Source organism: Lissotriton vulgaris, chromosome 1_1 (genome assembly GCF_964263255.1).
Source record: "Lissotriton vulgaris chromosome 1_1, aLisVul1.2, whole genome shotgun sequence".
In the NCBI taxonomy this organism is placed as follows: Eukaryota; Metazoa; Chordata; class Amphibia; order Caudata; family Salamandridae; genus Lissotriton; species Lissotriton vulgaris.
In genome coordinates, this window is record NC_141685.1 from 2,002,021,547 (window position 1) to 2,002,038,201 (window position 16,655).

General features: G+C 45.5%; 1 protein-coding gene across 2 annotated transcripts in view; it reads right to left on the reverse strand.

Moving 5' to 3' along the window:
* The window catches only part of PROSER2 (proline and serine rich 2), a 213,830-nt gene that overhangs the window by 11,849 nt on the left and 185,326 nt on the right, over nucleotides 1–16,655 (reverse strand). Inside the window, exons 1-2 of one of the 2 annotated variants that reach the window (XM_086919998.1) lie at nucleotides 12,662–12,778; nucleotides 12,299–12,578 (exon numbers count right to left, since the gene is read on the reverse strand). In XM_086919998.1, coding sequence (XP_086776124.1) covers nucleotides 12,299–12,578; nucleotides 12,662–12,679 — 298 coding nt within the window. In that variant the 5' untranslated portion in view covers nucleotides 12,680–12,778. Of the gene's footprint in view, nucleotides 1–12,298; nucleotides 12,579–12,661; nucleotides 12,779–16,655 lie in introns of those variants that run through there. The other variant, XM_086919992.1, reaches the window with a different exon arrangement.

The window sequence follows — 16,655 nt, forward strand, 5'->3', positions numbered from 1 at the left end:
GCAGCATAAGAGTCATCTGCCAAGTACAAGTAGACATGTGTAGATAGTAGGGAGGACTAAGTACCACGCTGCCAACTGTATTTCACGAAATAGCTTACTTTATTTAAAAATGCCTCCTAACCACATTGCTGCAAATCACTGTACAAGAAGAAAGATTAATGGATGGTCATTAACAGGTATTTTAAGCAGTGTTAAAAAATATGGGCCAGATTTACAAAGAACTAAGACTTATTTTTCGTACCTTTTGCAATTCCAAAAATTACGCATAGGAAGCTGCGCAGGTTCAGGGTTCCAGGCATATTTTTGGAATGGTCTTGTTGTCTTTTCAGAGAGAGTCTATTTCTGCTGTGCAGAGTCATCCACACCAGAAGAGTGCACATAAAGGGGTGATAAGATTCCCAATGCACATGCACTTTGTACAAAAAAAACTTTACAGAGAAAGTCGGTTTCCCTGAGGAGAAAGCTCTTCCCGTACACTTCTAGCCAGAGCTTTAAGTGGGCCGGGTCTTGTCAGTGATGAGCACCGGCAGTTTTTAAAAGGGGCCCCGAAACGGGTCAATATTGGGCGCTGTTTTGTGCCCTGGCACAGGCGTTCCGTTTTTTAGGTCTTGCATGCGCTGCTCAAGGAGAGGGCCTCTTGGAATCACTCCAGCTTCCAAGAGACTTCTCCGTGTGGGTCGGCCTCCTCCAACACGTTCCATTGGCCTTTGCGTTTGGCTTTCACTAATGAAAGCACGCAAATGGCCAAAGATGGGTGCATTTCCCGCCTTTCCTAAAAACTTTTCACTCCCATGGCTAGGGTCTCGGGAGCCAACAGCGGTACACATTGTGCCAGCTCCCTGGATCAGGTTACTAATTAACCCGACGAGGTTGCTTTTACTTTCACAACTTCGCTTGTTTCCAAACTGCAGTGACAACAGGCACATCATGTGCCTCGTGCTCACACTGCTCACTTCTCACTCCTGGAGAAGTTATGGCATGTAAAGTAAAAACAGAGTTTTCCCTTTTGGTTATTTAATTTTTAAGGCACCCTTCATACACCCAAGTCTACTCAGATCAATGTAAAGATCTTTCACATTCATACATGAAACATTTAGAAAGAAAAAATGTGATTATTTCAAACATATATAAACAAGTATCATCTGTTTTATTTATAAAGTTAAAAAGCATTAAAAAGACATTTCACCACAAATGAATAATAATACATAATTAAAAACAATACATTACATAATATAATATATTGGCAATACAATTGGAGAAGAACAACACAAAGACAATTAAATCTGTCAAGAAATTCTGTAGTACAACATAAGGCTGGATATAATGACCAATGCCCTCACTGATGTTGACCCTTCTTGATTTAACTGTTAAATTGAGCGTCAACGCGTTTCAGCGGTATAAACGGTTTACAACCACCTTCTTCAGGACCAATATAATAGACTTCTCCTTAATACGACATCACCTGCACTTATGCATGGTGATCCCAAATGATTTTTCTGGGAATCTTTTTCTTATCGGCAGCAATAGCTTATACACTTTGAATTGTCACATGTGTGATCGGTCGATTTCCGGATATCTTAAAATGTAGATGCCATTACATCAAGACCTGGGACGATATGTTTATAAGTCTCCTGGTCGAGGTCGTCTCTACTAATACAGGCTTAATGGCTCTTCACCTGGTATCTGGTTGAAGCAATCGTGAGTAACTCCTCCGTTCCTTAGTTTTTATTAATATATCCCGGTAAATAAATGCTCGCGGCTGAAACGTCCAGTGGCACTCTTCCCGGGGGAGGAATAACCTCTTCCGGCGCGTTCGTGTCACAGCGGGTCCGGATTTGGACTCAGGGAACACGGGGAATTGATGTACGAATTGCCCAAAACCCCTCTGCTTTTAACTAGATGCTCTTTTTTGCACTCGGGGAACACGGGGAATTGATGTAAGAATTGCCCAAAACCCCTCTGCTCTTTCTTACCTCCCCGGTCCACCACGAGCTCGGCTCGATTGTTGTGGAGGGAGGTGTCTTACTTTCTTCTCTTTCTTCACACTTCCGGCGGGGCCACGGGTGAGCGGTCTAGTGCAAAACGCTCCTCTCCCCATAAAACGGATGTGCCTGGTCAGACCACTGCCTAATTAGGTGTACGCTAGCAGGTTTGGCAGCACTTCCCACGATTAGACCCAGTAGCGTGAAGGCGAGGAACTGGGGCCAAGCCAGCATTGAGACCTTTAAAAATATTCTTATTAACCCCTTCGCTGCTCATGACGAGCTCAGCTAGTCATGCAGTACACTGGTCATGTGCTTATGACGAGCTGAGCTCGTCATGAACAATGGGGATCCTGCATATGCAGCACAGGAGGGGAAAACCACTAGCAGCCAAGGTGTTAATACTGTTCCACCGACTCAAGCTACCCCCCTCTCAAATCAAGCGGAAAACCTAGCCACTTGGCTTGAACAAGCCAGTGACATGGTTGCCCCTCAAAAGAACATTAAAGCACGTAGGTCTCATGATGCTCAAAAATGGTTCTCTCCCGCGTTAAAGTAACAAAAACTAAGCCTCAGACAAGCTGAGCGAAAATGGCGTAATAAATATGAGCCCGAATTGAAAACCAGCTATCTGTCCCTTTTTAAAGCATACAAAATGGCCGTGCGCAAATGCAAAACCGAGTTTATTACCAGTAAAATCTTGAACTCTGCTAATAAAACTAGAGATCTTTTCGATCGTTGACGAACTGACAGGAATGGAAAGAGTTTCAACACAACCAGTACATTCTCAGGCACTGTGCGATAGGTTACATAATAATTTTTTTGAAAAAAATTGACACTATCAAAGCAAGTATCCCCTCTAGTAGTACACCTATGCCCCCTGTCCCGCCTGACCAACCTGTCCCCCCTCAACTTGATCATTTCCCCTCCATATACTTAGACTCCTTCTCCAACCTGATGAACAGGGTCAAATCTGGCTCCCCCCTGGATAGAGGCCCTCCCTATATACTGCGTGAGGCCTTCGGCGCATTCCCCGACCCACCACTATCTCTTCTCAACACTTCTATCTGTAGTGGTACGGTCCCCGATCTGTTTAAAAGTGCAGAGATCCTTCCCATCCTCAAGAAACCCGGGGCGGACCCCCAAGTGATGAGCAATTATTTCCCAATATCCCTCCTACCTTACTTAAGTAAGGTCCTGGAGACACATGTGGCGGAATGCCTGAGCTCCTTTATTGAGGAGTCCCACCATCTAGACCCTCATCAAGCGGGTTTTAGGCCGGCACATTCGACCGAGGCAGTTCTTGTGAAGGTCGTGGACGAACTTCGCAAAGGGGCTGACCACAACACCCCACAGGCCCTGATCCTCCTCGACCTTTCCGCCGCATTTGACACAGTCGATCATAACATCTTGATCGACCGATCGCTGGCGTGGGAGACCAAGCCCTGAAGTGGATATTCTCCTTCTTGAGGGATAGACACCAATCAGTCAGACTAGGTAACTTTTGTTCAAAAAAAGGCCGGCTCACTTGCGGAGTCCCACAGGGTTCCTCATTATCCCCCCTTTTATTCAACCTATACATGCAACCTTAATATCGGCCCTGAAGGAAATGGGAGTCTTGGTCTATAACTATGCAGATGACTTGCAACTTATCTTTAACATTCAACCTACAAGACTATCAGAATCCAACTTACAGACAACCATGACCTATATTAGTATATGGATGAATACCAACAAATTAAAACTCAATCCTGACAAGACGGAGCTGGTCCTGACACTTCTGTCCTCTAATCCCTGGAATGCCAACTTCTGGCCCTCTGCCTAGGGCTCTCCCCCCTCCCCAGTCTCTTCGGCAAAAAGCCTGGGTGTAAAAATTAGCAGCGACCTATCGATAAACCCTCAGATAAGTTCCGTGGTGTCAGCCTGCTTCCTTATGCTACGGAAAATAAAAAAAATTAAAAGATTCCTATCAACAGAAGCCCTTACTTTGGTCGTTCTTGCGCTTATCATCTCACGGCTAGATTATGCCAATGCACTGTATGCAGGTATTCCTGCCTACCAGATACATCGCCTGCAACTGATACAGAACCAGGCGGCTAGGCTGATCTTCCAACTTCCAGCCCGCCAGCACATAAAACCATTGCTCAAACAACTGCACTGGCTCCCGGTAGAACAACGAAGCATTTTGAAGCTCAGTTGCATTACGCATAAAGCCCTTTCAGACACAGGCCGAAGGTTCATCTCTAATCGGATCAAGAAATATTCGCCCTCCCGTACCCTCCGTTCCTCTGGTCAACACTTATTGGCCGTTCCTAGATATAAGCGGCTAAAACATGGCGGGATCCGGTTCTCAACGCTTTCCCCTCAAACTTGGAATTTCCTCCCTCTCTCAATTCGTTCCACCTACTCGTATTCTCAATTTAGGAAACTGCTTAAAACGTGGCTATTCCAGAAAGCCTACTCCTCCTAAGCCCCCAGTCTCATAGAGCTCAACCCTAGAAGCGCCAAGAAACCGACCTGGTGAACGTTGCGCTATATAAATATTTTAACATAACATAATACATAACAAGCCTAACATTTCAACAAGGAAGAGCATCTGGACCGTCACATCTCAGGCATTAAATATAACTCTCTACTGGAAAAGGTAAAAGCAGCAGATGTTTGTCACCACAGAATTCAGCCACCAGGGAAGAATCCAGTGATAAATGTCAAGTGTCGTGCAATGTCTTTTTTCGGAAGCCAGATGGTATATATCTATATACTCACATAGAGGTGCAAAGAGAGGGCTGTATAAGAAAGATGATTCATCTATTGGGTGGCACCTAAGGAAGCAGGTATGAAGAGAAAGATTAACTTTGTGTTTTAAATCCTTACATGGAGGAATAGTAGTTTTCTTCACTGGGGAGGACTAAGCCAGCAGTTCAACTCGCAAGTATGATGAGCATCTTCACAGATGCTCTTGAAGTCTGAACCATAGAAAAGGCCACTTGTTCACCCTAGAGCTCCAAAATGGATTCTGAAGGAAAATAGTTTCTTGGCCACTGATCAAGTGAGGGGAGGCTGTAGTTGGTTACACAAATTATTTTCTATTACGAGATTTGTAGAATATTTAAAAAAAATCTCAAAATGTAATTAAGTCACGCCCAAGTTTGTTTTAGGAGTAAATGCCTGCCTCTGAACAATTCACTAGTCTTATTTATTACACTGTTGCACAAAAGTCGAGATGTTTTAGCATTTCTACTGGTTTAAAAATCCCATTTTGTGGGGGAAAGGTCAGCAAGGCTGTAGAAAAGATGCTTGTCTATGCAGTTATGGCACTTGTTCATGATTCTAGGGCCATTTTGTGATCAGGAGATGCGCTAGGGAGCTACCGTTTATTCCGCAGCAGGGAAGAGGTGGTGCCTCCAATGACCATGTTAAAGCCCCAGATGGTGGACTTTAGCCTTCTACAATGAGAGGACAATGCTTCCTCCTAGACCTAGGGAGGTCCCAAGCTGCTGCTGGGCCCAGGTTTCTATTATCCCATGCTGTGTCATGGCAGTAGAGGCGTTGCTCCACTTGTGTACTTCGGAAGAAGTGTTGGTGAGAAGTTGTACCAGTGGCTATGTACCCCATCATTGTAGACTCCCATATCGGGAGGCGGTTGTGGTGCAGGAACAACTGAATGATGTACTGTAATTGTGACTGGCCCAGAAGGAAACTGACAGTTGTCATCATTGTCGCTGGAGCACTGAACTCTCCTTTTTTAAAAGGACCTCTTTGCTACGCAGTGACTCTTTTTGGGGTGTGGCCCTTGAGTGCAGGCTGCTGGAAAGGCCCGAGTTGTAGGGAAGCTCAGCTATTGGCAGCCATGCCTCCCAAGGAGAATAAGGCAAGAGTAGAAAATACAAATATTTTACTCTGAGGCCCTGCAGTCACAAAAGGGATCACTGAGGCAGACAGGAGACGAAATGTTGATAAAAGGAAACTTTGTCAAAAGGCATCTCCCTCCTTACAGCTCCCATTAAGAACTTGTGGGCAACGTACCCCAATATCAAGGTGTCTTTTGAACGTGAGTTTGGAGACAGTTCGAGGAAGAGTGAGCTTTCAGTGTTAGAGGAGGAATCTAAACGACGACAGACAGCAAGCATGCCAGGAAAGTGCATGCTATACATGTAGGTTCAGTATCTAGTTGGAAAGTAAAGTGAAATGCTGGAGAACAGTGCTAGAGTTGCCAAAATATGGCATCCCACCTGGAATGCTCCACCTCCGATGTGAGCACTGTGATTGCAGAGGTGGCCTCTGGGAAGGAGACGGGACCACTGTCCTTTGGTCAGTCATTCGAAGGAAAGTCAAGTAGGACAATGAAGAAATGCTCATTATTTTTCCAAATCGGAGCAGGGAATCAAGGCGAAGGAACTGAAGGAAAGAAGCAACTGTTGTGTACAGGAAGCCATGGTCTGGTGGTGTTGTGTCAGACTTACCATGGTTCATGAACGGAGGTTCCATATCTATGCTCGTATTAACGCTGTAAGGGTCTCTGTAGTTGAGGTAAAGAGTGCTGGGGACGGTGGGAGTTTAATTTTGGGCCAAAATATTCAGAGGAAGCCCATGTACCTGGAGTATTTTGTTTGGGTTCCTTCCTCAGGCAGACCAGGGTGCCACTGGGTAATATGGAGTTGCAGAATGGAGCGTATTTTTTTTTTAGATGTAAAGTGGATGAAGAGCAGTGATATTGTTTACCTTAAGATTTGGGGCAGAGTTCAATGGGACTTGTTTAGGTGCTCATGTTGGTGATGTGCCATGTAACCTAAATGAGCATTAGGTTGCAGTGTGGTTCTGTAATATTCCAAATAAAAAGACGTTATACGTTATAGTTTAAAAATTTTGTGTTTGCAGAAAAATATCCTCTTTGTCTATTGCCATCTTCAGAGAATTACAATTTGAGTGTATAGCCTAAAGAGAAATAATTAAAATGTTTCCGTAACAGCAACTGTTGCAATGAAGGAAACAAAAACACAGCTGAAAGAAGCCAACTCAAATTTATATATAAATAATTTGAAAGGGTTACATTCCTGCCAGGCGATGTGCTAACATCAGCTCACGGGATGAGACACAATTACGAAGGAATGCAAGGCGATCCTGCCACAAGGCTAAGCATTTCAAATAAAATGTTTATGGGACATTGGCACAAGACGAACCAAATGTATCATAAAACTGAAAAGCTAGAAGACACTTTTTCTTTCATTAAATTCCTTCTTGTTTATGCTATCGATACAGAAATATATGTGTTTTAATGTGTACACTGCAACATTTGTGATTCTTATCCTATAGGATTAGCCTTATGCATATCCGGACAACTTGAAATTTCACAATTTCAACCACAAAACCTGCGATCTGAAGGCTTGGGACGGCTATCTTAAGGTTGGATGGATCAAGAAGAAAAGCCACCCACTGTCTCTTATTTATTTATACACATCTCTCTTTTCCCCTACCACTCTCCATCGTTTCCCCTATTCCTTTCCCTCAAAGAAACAATATAGAGCCAGGCCTGGACCCTGGTTCAGGATTTACCACCTCCCTGCTTTGCTGTATCATTGGTGGAAACCTTTACATCATACATTGTGGCAAGGGAGTAATACGGTTTGGAAGAAATGGTAAATGACATTTTTTAACATGTTTTTCTCCACCCAAACTGAACTTGGCTTCGTAGGATTCACAGAGACTTGAGTTGTCTACAACAGGCAAACATTAACACCACTGCTGACACTGTGGCACCAATCAGCAAAAATATAGTCAAAGTGCTTGTGTATTCTGATTACTACCTATCTGATAGTCCTCAAGAACATCTTATTCCAAAGTTAAAAGATAATTCAAACATAAAAGTGTTTCCAAAACCAGCTTTTTTTAAATACTAATCCCTAAATTGTAATGGGACATCTATAAGTGGGAAGGGAGATTTAAGCTGGCAATCTAAAACAGTTGTTACATATATTGTCAGCACAAGGCCCACACCAATGGCCACCGAAAATTCGGATTAATAAATGTTGTATTCTGATGCACAATCTCTTTTTGTGATTTGTATTATCCACACCACACAAAATTGGGCAAATCTTAATTAGGCCATGCCGAAAGTTAAATTATGCAGGCGAACTTTGTGTAATTTCGGGAATTTCAAGTGGCTGTTTGCTGTGTTTTTGCTTAAATGTGTCCTTGCGCCAAAAATTGGCATGGTGGCAGTTTTGTGCTAAAATAAAGAGCAGGTCAACAGATTTTCAGTTTGTATAATTATGTGTAATTTTCCTGCATTTTCGCAGAGCTACAAAAAAGAAAATTCCGCAAATTTCAGCCCTCCCCAAAGTCTTCATAAGGTATTTCACTACAGAATCACTGCAAACAAAAAAGCTGCAAGTGAGCAAATTTGCATGGCTTCTGTCTTGGCATACGGTGAACTACCTTCATTTTAGCTACAGGGGCGGTCATTTTTTTTTTTACTTGTGCGACCGTGAATTGTAACTTGTGTTTATGTAACTCGTTATAACATTGATTTAGTTTAGCAAATGCTACAGGGAATCGTGCATTAAATAAAGTACACAGTGCATCTGCCACAGGCACAGCGGGGGCATCAGGGCTGCAAAACGATTCACTGCAATTTACCATGCATCCGAGTGATCCGACTGTAACTTCTGGAATCACTGTCGACAGTGCTTAATTTGTAAAATATGAAGTGCAGGTGCTAAAATGTCTGTCAGAGGCCACGCCTACTTTTCTCTGGCTCCACCCACTGGCTTCACCTACTTACTCTATTAGCTCCACCAACATCTTCAATCGCCGCTGCTAAAATTCAGATGTTATACCTGATCTGAATTTCAGAAAAGGAGCCTTCCTCATAGGTAAGCATCTAGGGAAAGAACGTGTGGTGCTACAAGGATCAGTGATGTTGGGTGATTTTATGTTGTGGTGGGGCAGGAAAACACCCAATCAGGGTTTCCTGGTTGTCTAACCATTGTGAAGGTCTAACCTTAAACTAGCCCGGCATTCCAAAGGTATTCTAGGTACATCCAGGCTAGTACCGGCAACCTGGCGCTCAATATTTCATTTGCCTCAAATGAGACATGCAGTCTGGCTTGAAACATTATTGCCTAACTGCGGGCAGGTTAGACAAGCACGACGTTCTGATAATACAGCGCTCCGAATGGTATCTTACAACCACAAGAAACTCACTAAAAGAGATACCACAGAAGTACTGCTGAGTCCTGAAGCAGCACCCAAGTGGTGTAAAATGAACTGAGTGCATTGGGCTCAAAATATTAAAATTAACTGTACATCATGAGAAACTACAGTTAAAAATGCCAAATGAAGTATTTGCACAAGTCATTTTAACCTCAACATTAGTGATGGAAGCCACAACAGGCGGTATTGGAGTTGAAAAGAAGATTTTTCGGGCAACAAATTCAGGGCCAGTCTGCATGTGAGCGCACAGGCTAACCTCGATGATTCTAACCAGACTTGAGGGCGATGCTGCCTCCACTACCCCAAAACCGAATGTGGAGAAGACGACTTCATGCTGGTTTCAACCAATGAACTGGCAAATGGAATGGAGCACATTCTTATTCAAGTCACTTATATTCTAGTCTTCCCAGGTAAATACAAAGCACTATGTGCGCTGTACTGTGAATACAGGTCTTTATTTAAGTTACTTCCTAATCATCCATCCTCAATGTAGGAATATGAAGTCCTGAACTAACTATGCGACTACCAATGTAGCATAATGATCCCTTGAGCGATTAACATTTAATAAGAGCATCACAGCACTAAAGAACGTTTTTCTTCACTGTAATGCATGGATTTGCAAAGTCCAAATCCATCATGTTTTTGCTTGAATTAATACATTCTTTACTACATTAACTCAAATATATAAAAATACAATACAAATTTGAGAAATAACATTCCCCCTTTAAAGTAGGTTAGAGACTTAAAAACATTAGTAGATGACCTGTAATCAAAACATCCTGAAAAACAAATGCCAGAGGTTGCCTGAAAGAATCAAATACATTTTATTGGACTTAAATTTCCTAGACTTGCTGTATTACAGAACTGTTAAAATAGCAAACACGAGCAGATGAAGTCATCATTTTTTGCAGAAAATCAAACAAGCCTGCATTTTCTAAAGGCGGTGTTTTTGCTGGGTACCTTCAAAGTTTGTAGCTTCACTGGACCTACGCACGCACTCCTGCGCGGACTCAATTAAAAACGCTAGCAAAAAGGTCAGGACGAGGATTCACATACTATTATCAAATAGGCCTGAAAGGTTTTGGCAAACCTCCGTGTACACACTTGTCCGGTGCTTGAGGGGGTAAGGGTACCGTACCACTGCACCTGCACCTATTTATAAATATTGATGACATGCCCATTAGAAGGGGGCACACAACCCTTACGCAGGCCTCTTTTAAATGCTGTCTCTCTCTCTCTCTCTCCAGCTGGGTGGAGAGGTCTGGGGGGGGGGGGCAGCACTTCCTACTACAGAGGAGGGGCTACTCTGAGCCCGGTGAGACTCTGCCTTCAGTGCTCCCTGGGCCTTCTGCCTCTCCCTCCCTCCCTCTACAGTCCTCCGAGTCTGTCAGCACGTATTCAGTGACGATCAGGTCAGAGATCGGTTGGGGTCAGACACAGGTCTCGCTATTCCGGCCCTGGTAGGCAGACCGGCTAGATGTGCAAAGGGAGGGCGGGGAGTTCCCTGAGGAGGGAGAGCTATGGTGGGTGCATAGATGGACGAGGTAGTGCAGTGAGGCGTGCGTGGCTTTAAAAGGCGCTGGTTCTCCAGAGGGGTGAGTGCCCTACTGCTGCTGTGGGGCGAGATGCTGTGGTATCCACTGGCACTTTCGTGGAGAGGGTGGTACAGGGGTTCTATGTGTGTGCAGTGTGTGGAGTGGGGCTCCTGTATACGCGAGACATGGCTCTATTGAATGCGGAATTGCGGATGCACTATAGGGGGAAAGGGTGGTGTATGCAGTGGGGCACCTGAATGGACCAGGCAGGGCAGGAGTACTTTATAGGGGACAGGGGATGTATGGAGTGGAGCACCTGTATATATACACAAGACAGGGCTGTATTGCGCATGAGTGCTGTAAATGGAACAGGGCGGTGTATGGAGTGGACTGTGGAGCACTGCACACAGGTCTGCTATGAGGGCATGAACAAGGATACAGCTTCAGCACCCAATGTAGCATGCCCATCCTTACCTCATACGTCCGTACCCACACTACCCGCCCTGTTGTTTGATGAGCTGAGTCAGTCTCAGTCTCAGAAAGAAACACGGGCGAAAGAAGCTTGGAGGTAGAAACTAAACATATTTTAGTTTTATACAAAGAGCATATATGGTTTGTTGATAACAGCCAGCTCGTAAAATAAATGTCTAACTCACTGTACACTTTTTTCTCCGCCGGCGCCGCTGTGCATGTTGTCAAACACCTATTCTGGCGCAGAGGCGATGAAGTTCGGCTCTTTTCTAACTGTACTACTAGTACTGGCTGATCCGATCGATGCCTGCACAGGCTGTTTGCCCTCAATGTCGTCGTCAGTCGGGTCGGGCAGCGGCTGACTTGAACGAGGATGATGAGCTGCGGTGGTTATGCTGGGGCGTGGCGTGGCCATGTGAAAAAAATCTGTGCACGCTGCAGCGCGCACAGTAACCCACACAGCCCCTACCCCCATCGGAACCAAAATCATCCAGCCCTCTGAGGCTGAGCCCGCCCAAATTAATTAGTGTGTGTGTGTCCCGGCCGGAAACTAAAGTGGCAACATTCTCCGTAACAGTCAACAGCGCTGCGAAGTGAACTAAGGGCCGCGGCTGCCATGATCACATTTATGAATTTTCTCTTGGATTTGGGCTCAGCCTCAGGGCAGGCAAAGTGATTAAAAAGTGTCACACAGCTACAACCAGTCACTGTTAACCACCGTGACTCACAGTGAACACACTGTGTCTGCACAGCCTGCACCGAGTATGGTACGGTACATTTAAAAGACATAATTGTGTGAGGTGCAGAGCAGATGCGTAGACCCGGCCCTGATAATTAAGTGCCGGTGCTAAGCCCCGGAAAGCCCCGGCACAAATTAAGCACTGACTGTCGAGTCTGTCCTTTCGTCCAGTCCCACTTTTCACAGGACCGGCGAGTGGAAAGCAAGACTCGGGCAGAGACAACATACTGGACGACAATGTGGTTCTTATGCACATTCTCCTCTACGATTCACCAGAAGAGAAGGAATCAAAAAATAACCATATAGCTGAGAGCAGAGATAAACCACACTATGCACGTAAAAGAAACCCAGGACTTTACCTTGTAGCGCCTCCTCTTTCAGCTCAGCACTCGCGCGCGCCTCTTCCTTCGGTTCACAATTCTCGCGCGCCTCCTCGTTCTGCTCACAACTGTCGCGTGCCGGGAGGACCAGGTCAATAATGTCTTCTGGCTCCGAATCGAACGACACCTGTTCCACCAGCAATCTTGGCGCAGCGCTCCCATTCAAGGTCAGGTCATCCTGGAAGGATTTTAAGGTTTCCTCAAAAAACAAAAGGACGCTCTGTTCCTCGTGCGACAGGAATTTCAAGTGGTCATCCTCCTAGAGTGGAAAAAACACACATTTAGCGGTGCATGGGAATGAAAAGGTAAACACTCACTGAACTCGCAGAGACCGACTCGCACCTGCTTCAGATCAAACATTGCTGGGAGCAGTGGCTGGGTGGGAAAGTACTGAAACTAGAGGTCTACGCCTTGTTACGTCGGGATGTGTTCTCCTCACGCACAGAAGAAAAATGTAGCGACGGAGCAGCCAGGCAAGATATTTTTTTATGAAGCGGCAGTGGGTGGAGCAATTATTACACAATATCTTAGATACAGCCGCATGCCAGGAGCAGTGAGCAGTAGGTAAACTACTCGAGCGGCCTTACATAAAACTGCTCTCGAGCATGAGGATGCTTGGGTATGTAAGGTATGCGGCGGTACAGCACGTTCACGGGGCCAGGTTTATTGGACCTTGGAGTATGGCGTGCAGCACGCAGTCCTTACACCCCAAACTGGTTCTGTACATTACTCATTTAGTGCGTAAATATAACTAGGAGGGAATATTCCTCGTACCAATGGGGCTCGTGACTAGAACATTCCGATCTTGGAAGAACTTGTCCCAGCCCGCTCTACACCGGTCTGCCCAGTGGGGTGAATAGAAGGCCCATAATGAGAACGCAATCCATTATGAAAAAGCATTTTAGGAATATGTAGGACCGGATTACAAGCTGCACGGGGGAGGGGTGCCCAATTTACAAGGTCCGGAAATGCAATTTCCAGCTGGTACTGATACCAACCCCTGCACCTTGCATTTAATCCCGCATGATATGGGGAATGACACGTGGACCTGGTTTTACCTGAACACAAAAAGCACGCGGATTCCCCTTTCAGCCCGGACAGCCGGCCTTTTCCCTCTCTACTTTACTACCTTTCAGCAGGTAGGAAGAGAGAGGCAGGAATAGAAACTGGTCCTGGGGCAGGGAGAGCACAGAGGGATGCTGGGGGCAGGCGCAAGGGGTGGGGTGGAGGTGAGTTTTCCATGTCCCCACATGCGAGGACGGAGCCAAGGATATCGCTTCACCGTCCTGTAATCGTGACTTTAGTGTTAACATCTTTTCCGAGAAGCATTCCTTAGGTGATGAGGCATCTAATTACTGCAGACACCCTGTCTTCCCAAAAAGAAAGCTATTTTCCTTCTTAGAAGGCCACACCTAAAAACCCATTACGTTTTTTTTTTTTTTTGATTTAAGGATTTTTATTGAAAAAATAAAGTGGCATATACATTGGCAGTTTTACAACAGTGCTGAAGAGAGAGAGGAAGAAAAAAGAGAGAGGGGGGGGGGGGGGGAGTTAGTGTGGCTTCTTTAAATGTTCGTCGAGTTGTTTCCACATGTGCTCTTGGGGCGTGTGTTCTTTCGAGAGGTTGCCCGTGATGTTGTCTGCTCCTCTTAGGAAGGTGACCCAGTTGATCCATGTTTTGAAGTTTGCTTTCGCCGTGTTCTTCCAGTTCGTTAAGATTATCTTCAGGGTTGCTGTCAGGAGCAGGTCTAGGAGGTCTCTTTCTTCCCTGCCGTTCAGGTTTGCTGTTACATGCCCTGTCGCCAGTGTCACATAGTTTAGTACTAAGTCTGTTTGGAGCATGTCATTTATGAATGCGTTTATTTGGGCCCAGAACCTCTTGACTTTGGCGCACCCAAAGATAAGGTGTTCAAGTGTGCCCTCCTCTTTCTGACAGTTCCAGCACTCGCCTGAATCTGCTATTCCGCTTTTGTGGAGTCTTGATGGGGTCCAGTAGGCTCTGTGGAGAAGCCAGTATTTTGTTTGTGCCAGTTGCGGGGTGATCTTGCTTTTTGTGGCTGAGGCCCACATTTGCGCCTGTTCCTTTTCGTTTAGCTGTCTGCCCAGGAGTGTAGCCCATGAGTTTGTTGTCTTCTTGTTTAGAGACAGGGTCGTCGGGGCGAGCAGTTTGTAGATCTTGGCGGTCTGGTGTCCCGCCGAGTTTAGCATTAGCACGTACTTGACGATATCCGGTTCTTCTCGGGTTAGGTTTGCTCTTGTTATGGCAGACCTTATTTTCAGAAATGTGTATAGCTCTCTGTTGGGGAGGTTGTGTAGTTGTTGTAGGTTTGAGAAGGTTAGCTGCTTCCCCTTTGTTTCTATTTGTTTGGGAAGGCTTATCCCTTTTTTGATCCATGCATCATAGTCTATTACTGCCCCTTGGTATGATATTTTTGTGTTGTACCAGATGGATTCCCATGTTGTACCTCTCAGTTTCTGTGCCATTCGCTTGTCCACCTTCATCAGCGCTTCTCTGGTGTGCTTCAATATGGTGTTGGACCATAGGGGGTGTTTGTTTGCAGTTAAGATCGCTATCGGGTGTAGGCCTCCTAGGAGCTCGCTTTCTAGTTCCAGCCAGACTGGTTTGTAATGTTGTGTTCCGTCGATCCATGCGAATCCTTGTTTGGCTAGGCAGGCTGTCTGGTAGGTTTTGAAGTTTGCCAGGTTGAGACCACCCAGTTCCTTCGCTAGCCTCAGTTTGGGTAGGCTAATTCGTGGTTTTTTGTTTCTCCATAGGAAGGTGTTGATCAAGCCATCTAGTTTTTTGTGGAAGCCTTCCGTCATTTGGATCGGTAGCATGTTTAGCGTGTAGTTTATTGCGGGTGTGATCATCATTTTTATCGTCTATATCCTTCCCCACCAGCTGATGTATTTTGGCGACCACAGTTCTAGTCTGTCTTTGACTTTTTTTAGCAGGGAGTCTTCGTTGTGCTGTATCGTTGATGTTAGGTCCCTTCCGAACTGTAGGCCAAGGTATTTGAGTGGTTTCGTTTGCCAGGCTAGGCCGGAGTCTCCTAGTACAAGTTTGGTGGTGTGTATGTTCATTGGTTTGCATTCCGATTTGTCCTTGTTGAGTTTGTATCCGGACGCTGCTGCATATTCCCCTATTGCCTCCATTAGTACTGCGATCGACGTTGATGGCTTGGTGGTGGTGATGAGGATATCGTCCGCGTACGCTGCCAGTTTAACTGTCTTCTCTCCGATCTTGACACCCGTTATTCCCTCATTGTCTCTTATTTTTGCAAGCAGTGGTTCAAGTGCCAGTAGGAAGAGACCAGGTGACAGTGGGCATCCTTGCCTGGTTCCTCTTTCCAGTAGGAGCGGGTCGGATGTGCTCCCGTTGACCACTATTTTTGCTCTCGGTTTGTTGTACAGGGCCATTGTCATTGCTATGTACTTCTCCCCTAGTCCAAACTTTGTCATGCAGTTCCTGAGGAATGGCCACGAGACTCTGTCAAAAGCCTTCTCCGCATCCAGTGCTATCATGACCGCCTGTTCATTGCTCTGTGTTGTGTGGTTGATCAGATGGCATAGTAGCCTTGTGTTGTCTTGCGACAGCCTGTGTTTGATGTAGCCCACTTGTGAGTTGTGTATGATGTCAGGTAGAATTCTATTAAGTCTGTTAGCAAGCACCTTTGCATAAATTTTGCAGTCCACATTTATGAGTGATATGGGTCTGTAGTTTTGCGGGTATTGGTGGTCTTTACCTTCTTTGGGTATTATTGTGATGTTTGCCTCTCGCATGGTGTTCGTCATCTCCCCTTTCCTTATGCAGGCGGCGTACGTTTCCGATAGTATTTTCTTGATGTTGGGGCAGAAGGTCTTGTAGAACACGGCGGAGTACCCGTCTGGTCCTGGGGCTCTGTTCCGTTTTAGCTGATTGATTGCGGCTTCGATTTCGTCTTCCGTTATATCCGCCTCTAGGGATGCCTTCTCCTCCTCCCTGAGTTTCGGTAGGTCGATGTCTATTAGGAGGGAGTGGCCCCCGTCTTTGCTCAAGTTCTTGTCCTCGGAGTATAGCTCCTGATAGTACTGTCTGAAAACCTCCAGTATGCCTTTGTTTGTTGTTTGCGATACGTTGTTTTTGTCTGTTATTGCTGCTATTGTGTGCTTCCTTTGCTTCCCTTTGAGGTAAGATGCCAGTTGTTTCCCTGCTTTGTTCGCTCTGCATAGATTCACCGACTTGAACTTTGTTAGCCATGAACCTGCTCGTTCGCTTAGGATTCTGTTTAGCTCGTATTTTTTCTTTGTGAGCGTGGTGAGTGTGTTTTTGTCCGTTATGTTTGCGCAGTGACCT